We start from the raw sequence: 10,842 nt of genomic DNA, 5'->3' as shown, positions 1-10,842 counted from the left end.
GTGTAGGGAGGGAGGTGCACTGGAGCTATATCTTACTTGATCAAGAGACATACCCGTCGTCGATCTATGCATCATTCTTGTCGCCTCGTCTGGGACAAACATTTAATGAAGACAAAGTGCCATCATCTATCTAAATTTGACAGCAAATATCTTTAGCGAGCAAATCTTTAAAGAGCAAATCAGAACTACACATCTCTCCTTCAAGGTCCCTTTTTGAAAGAACAATATCACTGTGATTTGAGTGGAACAAACGGTCCATATGCACCGGCATCCCTTATGTCAATACATTCCTGGGATAAATCAATCTAATCCATAAAAGCACGAGCGCACGCATTACAGCCTATCGCAGCATAGTGCAGAGTATGAGAGACAGAGCTCAAAAAAATTGATTTTACGTAGTGTGGTGGGACAACACGTCCTACCACACTGTTTTCATTAGCCTGCACTGATGAACATAGACATCAAGTACAGCAGAAATGTGTTGTGTATCATCTATTTACTACAAATAAAAAGCAGAGGGGTTATTGCCCAGTGTCTTTAGTCATATTTTACATAAAATCAAATCAAGGGACAGTATATTGCAATGATTTTGTTAGTATAAATGTATAAATACATATATTGGAAGAGAGTCTCCTATATATGGGAAAGAGAAAGAAACATTTCATATGCTATAATGAGTGATCTGGCCCGCTTCTCCTCCTCCTTTTTTTTTTATATCTATAGAGGTCAACATGAATGGATCATGATGCCTTGCATGGTGTTTTGCCACTGTGCACAAGTGGAACATTAGAAACCTGGCTCTCAAGTCTTGCTGTATTTCTTCCGATTTCTTCTGTTGCAATACATGCCCCTATTTATACACAGAATAGATGACGCCATGTTAGTATAAATTGCATGTATTCAAACGCTGGAAGCTGTACAACAGTTGCACGAATATGCGAATTGGAGGGAAATCACCTACATGTTCTAACATGAGGAAAATAAATACGGACAGATAGATGAATATATATAAAATTAAAAAAAGTAACAACTCGATGCGTATCCAGCTAAAATACACTCATTATATCAGGGATCATCTCGTGCAACAATAAACATGGTTATTTTAATTAATTGTTCGGTTTAACATGAGGAGTATCTATCACAGTAGTGATTTTAAAGGGGCAAAATAAGTGCTTGCGCCCTGATCGATGAGCTGCACTGGTAGGTGGGGTAGTATAGAGGGCAAGCATCTAACAGACTAGGAAGTCATCATTGTATATTCATGTGAAATGTTCTTTTGATAGTATATAAAGTACCATCTATGTAGATAGTCAAGCCCATCTGTTCGTCCATCTTTTATACTGCCATTGCCAAAGTGCTTCTGAATAATCAACCTTTGTGTGTGTGTGTGTGTGTGCGTGCGTGTGTGTGTGAGAGAGAGAGACAGAGAGGATCATTGTCAAGGTGTCTGCTCTCAGATCAAGCTTGATCTTAGGCACAAGATCCTCTCTTCGGTGACTGGCTGCATGTTACTCGCTTTCTTTTTCCATTTCTTGATTTTTTTTACCTTGATCTATCTAAACCTATAATTCAACAAAGAAACATGTCTACCGAACAAGATTTTCAAGGTAAATGCGGATCAGTTTGTTGATGCAACACACTGCTAACTACGGTGCTGATAGACAAGCTCAAAGCATGCTGCAAAATGTGTGTCGTGTACCTCGAGGACTTGAAAAAGGACCGAGAAGTTGACATGTCAGATTTCAACACAGTGTCATTTCAAGAGACAATGGGTAAGCCTTGACAAAACGAGACGCCATCATCTTGCTAACATTCCTCAAGCTAATCTCGGAAAGATTCTCTCACACAATGCCACAAAATTTACTTTATCCTGCAAGCCTCCTCGTCAACCCAAAGATTCGATCCACATGATCAGCGAAGTGAGCAATACAGTGTATCGTATTGTTGGATTCTACAACACTGTGCCCAACCGCAGCGGTAAAATGTACAAGGCAGCTTATCGATCCATCACTCGCGACTTGTTACATGGTATCATCAGTCTGTGCACCAGCTTCATGTCTGAGGAGAACAAAAAGGAACATCAAATGTCGTACATGGTACCTACTGCTGCTCTCTGGGAATCTTGCAGCGACATGAAGAAACTGCCTAAAACCAACAAGGAGGCTGTTTTGGCTGCATGGGCTCATTTGCAGGCTACATTGAAAGATGCCAAATCTGAGGTGCATGAAATCACATCTGGACAAGACAAATCCGAGGGCTTTGACGACAACGAAGAAGAGGATGAGGAGACTGAACTCAGTGAAGAGGAAATGGAGATTGCCAAGCAATGCGCTAAATTAGTCGATATGGCTGTTTTTGTGATGCAAAAGATTGAGCGTCGCTGTATCCGTGAGGCTGAACAACCCTCAACACAATGGCTGGACGACATGTACGACAGTGCTCAGACATTGGTGGATGAAACCGACATGCTGGTCTCTCAGATTTACGACGAGGATGCAGTGACCATGCGAGAAGCTGTTTCCAAGTACATTCAACAATCCAAGGCAGTAGTCCAGCTTGCCAAACAGCAGGCAGATGAAGAACATGCTGCATGGTTTGCTATGTGCGAGAATAAATACGATGCCATGTAAAAAAGTTCAATTCACTACAATATGGATGTGTTTTATTTTATTTTATTTTTTTTGGCTTGCAAGTGTGTGAAAACGATGGGAAAATGAATGGCAGGGCGGGTATATACATTGGTATTATTTACTGGATGAATGGGAGGGAGAGGGCGGTAGCACCAGTGTGGTGGAAATGGCGTCTTTTTTGATTTTGAGTAGATGCTGATAGGATTTGACAAAATGCCTGGTGCTTGTGAGGTCGACTGAGTTGGTGCAGGTATAGTCCATCATTCTCGGATGCTCCAACAGGGCAGCAAAGTCGCTGGGAATCTAGTGCCAACATGGTTAGTCAGAGATGCGTGTATCAAGCACGTTTAGTGCACGTTACCTGGAAGAACTTTTCATAGTGCTGGATCATGGTGGATATCACCCAAATCTCGCCATGGCAAGTCGAAATGTCCTTTAAATCGTACGATTGCTGCTTCTTTTCCTTTTGTTGGTTGGTATACAGTATGTTGGGTGCCATGACACGCGCCAGATTCTCATAGTCCATCTTGTTTTCAGCAGAGTGCTGAGCTACCCAGTGCAACAGAGCCAAGACAGTCAGTAAAATGTCCCTATTGGGTTTAGGCAGGATGCAAATGGCATAGTGCATGATACTGAGTGCGCCTATCAGCGTTGTTGCCTTGCTTGACATGATGAACAATCTGTGCAATTTCCAGGTGAGCAGTGGTTCAGGGAGTTCCCTCAGAAATCGTTTAATGAATGCAGCCAGCTGAACATTGGATTGTGCCTGAAAGAAATCGAGCCACTTGTGTCGATTTGGTTGAGAGTCCAGTGCTTCACACATGTCCTTGAGGCCACGAATGTTGCCGCTCTTTCGAAAAATGCCCTCTGTGGTGATGTCCTGGCTGATCAACGCTAGTATGCAGTCTTTCAAGAAATCAGGCACCAGCGATTGCGGCGAAAAGCAAGCGTCAATCAAGGGGCACTTGGTCTTCCACCTCTCATACGAGTCAGATGAACAAGAGGAAGAGGATGCTTGTGATTTAAGCGATCCATGACTGAGATTGCACAATGACACCCCAATCTTCTTTTCGGTAGTCATCGTAGGTGATGGTAGTTGTTCTTGTGGCTGCTGTTGCTGCTGAGATGGATACTCCATGGTAGGTGTTAAAATGTGTGTCTTTAATTTACCCCATAATGAGGCTGCTGGTGATGATGATGATGCTGGTTTTTTGCTCAATCCATTCAACAGGTCATCCATCAGAACAGAGTCGTCCACATGTGACTCTACATGTAAAAGAGCAATGTGACGAATGATGCAGTCTTGCTTGAGCGTTAATTCAGGCAAGGTAACTACAGCATCGAGTGTTGTTGTTGTTCCAGTGGCATGTGTCGTGGGCGGCGACAAGGGCGGCGTAGCATGGTATTGATGTAGCTGCTCCACATCAGGCAGTGAAATGTACAGTGGTTTAGCAGTGGCTGCCGTGGTGCTGGTGCTGGTGTTGCTGCTGCTGGCAGATGAGTTTTTTCTGCGGGAAGTCGTGGTCAGTGCTCGCTTAAAGGTCTGCATGCGGCTGAGGGTGCGTGTGTTGGCAGAGATGCTGTTTGATTTGGACAAAGTGTCATTGACCATTTTGTGAGTGTGTTGATGTGAAAGAGCAGGTGCATGTTGATGTTGATTTATCGTGGGTTTATATAGCAGAGTTTCATCAGGTCTTTTACCTATATATAGGTTTCATTATGTGTAACAATAAGCACATCATGGCTGTCTGCTCTTACCTGAATCCAAGAACAACAAGAGTCGAGCAATGGCCATATCCAGCAGCTGTAGGTGATGATCTAAACAGGCTAGATTTAGTGATTTCAAACACTGCTTATCAATAAACAATGCTAGCATGTCATCAATGATGTCTAATCGGAAATTCCGTTCCTATTTTTAAAGGGGTGAGATTCGCGTTGCTAATTAACCAAATACGTATATAACAATTACCAATATCATGGCCTGCTGTAATCCCAGTCTCACAAGGTGTCGAATATGTGTTGCAATCTTGGCGGTAATATGGGCTTTGTTTTCAGTGGCTTCATTGGATGAATGCTGCTGCTGTGGACAGGTAGCGTCCAGGAGAAAGACCAAGTGCTGAGTCAAGGATTGAACCTGCTTGATATACGAGACATGCGTAACATGAACAAACAGTAGATCCAGAACAGTAAAGAGGATGCTGATTTGAGCAAACAGGGATTGACATGTGTTCAGTAGCTGATCCGGGTGGCGAGCCATGGCGAGATCTGATATCATACGGGTGGCTTCATCTTCAAACTGGCTGGCGATATGCCAAATCTTGTAGCGCAGGTTCTCAAAGCTGTCCTGGGTGTGTTCCAGCTGTTGTCTGCTTGTGTAGTCGTACGGCATCTGCAGATCCACTAGCTCCACATGATAGTACTTTTTCAGCATGTAACACTCTGTGTGCCAATTCTCCAAGGTCTCATTCTGCTCGAATACTGTTTGTCCACAGCCCATGCACTCTGTTCCTTTAATCAGTGAATAATGGTACCGGCAATAAGGCCGGTCATTGTAACGATAGAGTTGTTGTGATGGGTGGTGTGACATGTTGCTGCTGCTGCTGATGGTACAACCAGGGCATCTCAGGCATTGTTTGTGGTATTTATAGTCGTCAATGACGCAAAAGGCATCATTCATGATGAGGCCATGACATGAATGGCATTTGAACTGGACATGCTGGTAGTAGTGTTGCTGACATGCTATCACATCCATGGTGTCCATTGAAAGCAGGTAAAATCGATCAAGTACAGATGACTTACAAATCTGTGTTGTGAAGAGGAAAGAAAGGAGAGAAAATATCAGTATTAATTTACTCGCAATATATGATTTCCTCGTGCTGCTTTACTCTTTCAACAATCCGAAATTGCTTCCGAGACACAAGGAACCGAGGTTTTACTTACATGGCAATTGAAGCACTGCTTGTGGTAGATGTTTCCAATCGCCCTGATAATGGACGGATCTCCTCTTTTACATGTACGTTTGCAACAATGACACTGGTAATACATGTTTGAGAAAAAGAGGAGAAGAAAAAAAAAAAAAAAAAAAAAAAGTGGGCTGGTGGTGCTTGCACCTCATTTCGTATCAGGAAAACTTTTTTTTGGCCATGAAACTTGGCCAGAGGTGTTTATTGATCTTTTTTTAGATTTTAGAAAATAAGCGCTTTACGTAATATGCCATTGATGGAGAAGGTGCAGAATCCATAATTTCAGTGTGTGAGTGATGGTTGCACATTTTGGATGGACAATGATTAATATGGCCAAGTCCTACAGACAAGACAATGGTGCGTGGTGTAGGAATATGCTTGCCTGCTGGGAACAATACTTAGCGCTTACCTTGATAGAATGCCATCACGCGTCATATTCAATTCTTCCTGCGATAGAAACCAAAGGGCAACAGAATGCGGGTTGGGTTTCACTAAAAATATCGACAACAACACCAGGGTGTCGTGAACATGACTCTCGAGAATAGACTCAAAATAAAAAGCCATCTCTATGCAGCTCTTCTGATGGTCGATAATCTTTCAGTGCCTATCAAGTGACATACACTGTGATTAATCAGCGAGAGATTGATAATCACCAAAATTTGGAATAAAGCAACAGAAAGGATGAGAAATCCCATGTTTGATTTGAGAAAGTGTCTTTTGCAATATGTTTCCAAACTGTCTCTCTTTGTCCTCGTTTTGTCAACATCGCCAAATGCTAGCACTAGAGAAATAATTGCAAGATGCTGATACAGAAAAAGAGGCCGTTAATGATGGAGGCGACGAAGGTGCTATGCAGTGCCTCTCTTGTTTTAAACGTCTTAATTCGCTCGCTTGAGAACGAATTTCTGTAAGACAATAGTAATGTCCCAAATTGTCGAGCCTACTTCATCAATATCAATTGCGTAATTATGTTGATGAGAAAAAGGAACTGATTTGATTCTTTGAGAGCCATTTTACGCATTTAATGCGACTCTCGGTAGAGAAATGAGTCAGTGATCACATTAGAAATGGAAGAAGGAAATTGAGCTTACAAATATTTCCTCTGTATGCCAGGCTAATTGGCGATATCATAAATGAAGTCAAGAAAAATTCAATCGATGGTAGAATTTCTTCAATACTCAGACTCCTTTCAAAGGCATTCGATTATCCTCAATAATGATGGTAATGGCATCGCTTTGCCAGCAGCAAGTAGCCACCAAAACCGGTTTAATCTCCGGTTAATGTCTGCTGAAGATTGGCCAGATCCTGTCTTTTTTTCAACTTGATCAAACTATTTTATTAAATTCGACTATATAAATTGTGCTGATCATTCAATGTTTCCTAATACATTCTTGGAGTACTTTTCAAGGCGCTTCCGATGGTGCCAAGTAAGATAGGTGTTTTGAATAAACTAATTGAGCAATTCATAAAAAAATGAAAAGAGGTTTCTATCCAAAATGTCGAATTTTTACATATCAAAGTCCCACAAAGATAATTTCAGAGGTTACTTTGGATCGATAGAAACATTTTTATTTAATATACACCATAGTAAAAGTCTTCATTATCAAGGTCAAAAACGCAATCGTTTGATTTTCGATGAAAACCATGAGAGGTACCTCATGCTTTTTGGTCGAATTTCATCCATGTTTTTTTTATCCCCAAAAAGTTGAGCAATAGTGGTAATAAGTAACTGCCAGTCGAGAGCAATTGTTTGGTGCTATTCTGACAATATAAAACGGCCTTGAACGCGAGAAAACGAAGTTCAAATGCACTCAGATTTTGCTGCATCAGGGACACTAAGGACTGTAAAGGGGAAATACCAGTATGCTGCTTGCCCGTACATAAAGTAGCTACGTGGGTATGGATGTAGTACATCGCATGAGAATCAGAGCCACAGATAATATAAAGGGATTTCATGTGTAAGTGGAGGGTCAAAATGAAAGTAGTAGCAGTATTCTGTTAAGATATGCAAAGGGCAACCGGTAGCGCGAGCTGCAACTGCGCGGGTTGGTTCTCACCGAACCGAAGCCAAGGTAGTAGAGAGCCATCCGAAGCATAAACACTCGTATGAAATAATAAAACATTTAAAGCCTGCAAAGTTGTTGTGATGCTTTACACTTGTTGCAGCAGAGCTTATTTTGACAAGCAGCATTTACAAATAAAAAGAGAATTTCCTCCGTTTATGATGAAGAGCACATTCTTCATATACTCATTGCGAATTAATTGCATGAAAATACTGATTGAACGTGGGCATACTCATGACACTCGCTAGCTCTTACTGGTAGTGCGCTAAAAATGACAACCCAAGAGTCAAAATAAAAGCATGCTATTATTGAAATATATAAAATTATGCGTGTAGGAAGACAGTGGTCATCATCCGAGACTTTTATTTTGAGCAAAGAACCTTGACTATCATAAGCTCTTATTCAAATCGAAAAGAAGTTGTATATGAAGTTGGGTCTATGGACACATTTGATGGATGAGAAGGTACAGAATTTACAATGGAGCCTCGCTACACTTACCTCGTCTATAGGTACTCGACGATTGCTCAAGGTTGCTACAGCATCTGAACTCAAAGGTAAATGGAGTCGCTTGCGCTTGGATCTGGTTCGGGATTTAGACGGCTTATCCACAGGCACAATCATCTGCTGTATGTAAGGTATGTACTCCATCATTACCACGCTCTCCTGAGGCAGATGCTGTTGTCGTGTAGGCAGCAGTAGATCAATGGCTTCTCTATAGTCTTCATAATGAAGCGATTTGGCATCACACAATTCATCCCAATGGCTTTCTTCATCCATGATCCATTCAACACCAGCATTATTCAATACGGTTGCGATACACTCAATTTCCTTGGCGGTATGCTTGCTAGTGGAATCCTCGCCATCCTCCATCCAGAGTGTCGTGCATCCATTCAGTTGATCTTGCACGCTTTCCTGGATCATGGCTCCACTTTCCTTCCATCCCAACCATGTGTCGATAAACGCATTGTTTTCCAATATTCTCTCAATATCATCCAGTTCATTGGGTTTTTCCTGTTTGGCATAGCCATCCAATTGTTGATAAGCACGCGCCAGACGAAACGTATCAATAGCCACTCGTGATTGCACACATCTGGATTTGGTCTCTAAAATACTCATGTGCTTGCTGATGCCCAGATAATGTTCAAATATCCCTTGCCCAGCAAACAGTTCCAGCGTCTGAATCAACTGTCGAACGTCTCTCCCTAAAAATGCGACTAGACACACCAGATCAGCAGGATCAACAGTATACCCTTCAGCAAGGCAAATCAGCCATAAATAAGCCAATAGCTCATTTTCAGTGGGTGGTTTCATATCAATAATCACTTGCAGAGACATGTTTTCAATAGGCACTTGCTCTGGATCTATGACACATTTGCTATCAGCTCTGAGAATACATGCACAGAGACAGCCATTTACCGTTGCATGTCATGATGATGGGCCGTTTGCTCTTTTGCGAGAGCTCTATTACAGCTGCCCAGAAGCCTTTGTCTTCCTCAAACAGTATATCCACCTCTTCTAGTAAAATCAGACTTTGCTTTGTTGTTGGCGGTATGATGGCTGGTGCATTGTTGGCGGCTACTACTGGCTTCTTTTTCACGAGAAAATCCTTTAGCGAAGTTGGCTTTGAGGCAGTGGTTGTTGAGAATGATGACCGAAGGCTAGGGTTCAACTTTTTCTTTTTGCCTGGCTTTGTATTTGTGTTGTTGTTGCTACCTGTTTTCTCTATAAACATTGATCCCGCTGATGCTGGCGGCGCAATGCCAAAAGCCACTAAATGGCTCTTTGTCATCTCACCCACTGCAGACATAATGTCCTTGCCCGATCGCTTTGATCCAGCATTGATTTCAAATACCTCATAGTCCATCTGCTCTGCTATTGTATACACTGATGCTGTTTTGCCAATGCCATGATCTCCCACCAGCAGTATAATATTGGACCGCATGGACTCCTTTTTTAGTTCTTTTCTGCTCCCAGGTCGCATCATGAAATCCTCATCTTGTTCGTCTTCGTACAACGATAGGCTCTTTAGAAACGCTTCCTCGTCATCGAAATCCACATCACGCTGCATCACAAGCTTCTTGTGCTTTTTTTTTCGACGCCTCTTTGCCGTGTCTGTGGTAGAACTGGGTGCTGACAATGGCTCAATCTTCATTTGATGCAGCCAGTCTTGGAGGTATCGGTAATTGTGTCGTTCGCCCAAGAGTCCATTGAGATGGCGTGGCCTGTATTTGTCTGTCCATTGCTTGTTGCTATTGTCGACGGGTCGATTCTTGTCAAAAATGAGCTGCAGTAACAGCACGCAGGACGAAAATGTATGCCAGTTTGGAAAGCTTGCGTTGAGCAACGATTCCGCCTGATCTTGATCTGACACGGTTGGAGGCATGCGGACATCCCTATTGCAATGGCCTTGTTTCAAATTGCCGTGGCACTCTCTTTGATGTTTGAGCTGCTGAAAATACTGTTGTTGGTGATCCTTAATGTACTGTTGCATGTTTGTATTGAAAACTGTCGTTGGGAACCGAAAGGAACCTGGCTCAAATGTCTTTTCCGTCATGTGTCCATGACCAAAAATGCATCGCTTCATTCTCGAGAATTCGTGGTCATTGGCTGCTTGCTTTTTTTTGTACGATCTTCTTTTGCCATTGTAATCAGAATATGCTTCGTGATCCAATTGTTCCTGATACTCGACTGTATCTGAGTAAAACTTTGGTTTTGTTATGGGAACACAATAAGGAGTAGAGCACTCTCCGGTTTTAACATACTTGTCAGGCGAAGAAGAAGAAGATGCTGTTGTTGTTTGTTGCTGCTTTTGTAGCTGTGATCTTGTCATTCTGCATGATACTGGTGGTGAAGGGAGAGCAGACATTGTCGCTGGTGTTATTTCCGAGTCATTCGCATTCGCGGCACCTTGCGAGGATGTGGCATGTCGTTTTTCAGGTGTAGGTATGGTAAGAGGCGAACTGACCTTTGAAGGCTTTTGAGGTTTTCGAGGCTGAAAGAATGGATGGACAGCTTGCTTTGGATTATTCATTGGCAAAGAAGAAGAAAAAGCAGAAGAAACCAAAACGCGGCTGACACAAATTTAAACAAAAGCGCGTCCTGGTGATCTCGTTGCATGTTGAACCATTCACGCGCCATTATAATCCAAGTTCGTAGAGCTTGTTACACTAGACGGCATTGTCAAGT

General features: G+C 42.4%; 3 protein-coding genes across 3 annotated transcripts; 1 reads left to right on the top strand and 2 right to left on the bottom strand.

Annotated features, from left to right (window-relative positions):
* Window positions 1-1,582: 1,582 nt before the first annotated feature.
* Window positions 1,583-2,630, top strand: ATC70_004124 (uncharacterized protein; the record flags this gene model as incomplete). Its single annotated transcript, XM_064823436.1, has 3 exons — window positions 1,583-1,607; window positions 1,662-1,772; window positions 1,822-2,630. 3 exons carry the CDS (start codon window positions 1,583-1,585, stop codon window positions 2,628-2,630), a joined length of 945 nt encoding a protein of 314 aa, XP_064688261.1.
* Window positions 2,631-2,744: 114 nt separating this feature from the next.
* ATC70_004123 (uncharacterized protein) lies at window positions 2,745-5,382 on the bottom strand (the record flags this gene model as incomplete). Its single annotated transcript, XM_064823435.1, has 4 exons — window positions 2,745-2,933; window positions 2,992-4,331; window positions 4,389-4,539; window positions 4,600-5,382. The coding sequence occupies 4 exons, from the start codon at window positions 5,380-5,382 to the stop codon at window positions 2,745-2,747; spliced, it is 2,463 nt and encodes an 820-aa protein (XP_064688260.1).
* A 2,662-nt stretch (window positions 5,383-8,044) lies between these two features.
* ATC70_004122 (uncharacterized protein) lies at window positions 8,045-10,687 on the bottom strand (the record flags this gene model as incomplete). The annotated part of the gene is made up of 3 exons (XM_064823434.1): window positions 8,045-8,092; window positions 8,155-9,017; window positions 9,073-10,687. The coding sequence occupies 3 exons, from the start codon at window positions 10,685-10,687 to the stop codon at window positions 8,045-8,047; spliced, it is 2,526 nt and encodes an 841-aa protein (XP_064688259.1).
* Window positions 10,688-10,842: the final 155 nt, after the last annotated feature.

The sequence above is a fragment of the Mucor velutinosus genome (assembly GCF_035048745.1).
Source record: "Mucor velutinosus strain NIH1002 chromosome Unknown tig00001540, whole genome shotgun sequence".
In the NCBI taxonomy this organism is placed as follows: domain Eukaryota; kingdom Fungi; phylum Mucoromycota; class Mucoromycetes; order Mucorales; family Mucoraceae; genus Mucor; species Mucor velutinosus.
Note: the sequence above shows the minus strand (reverse complement) of the source record. Positions and strands in the feature narration are given on the sequence as shown.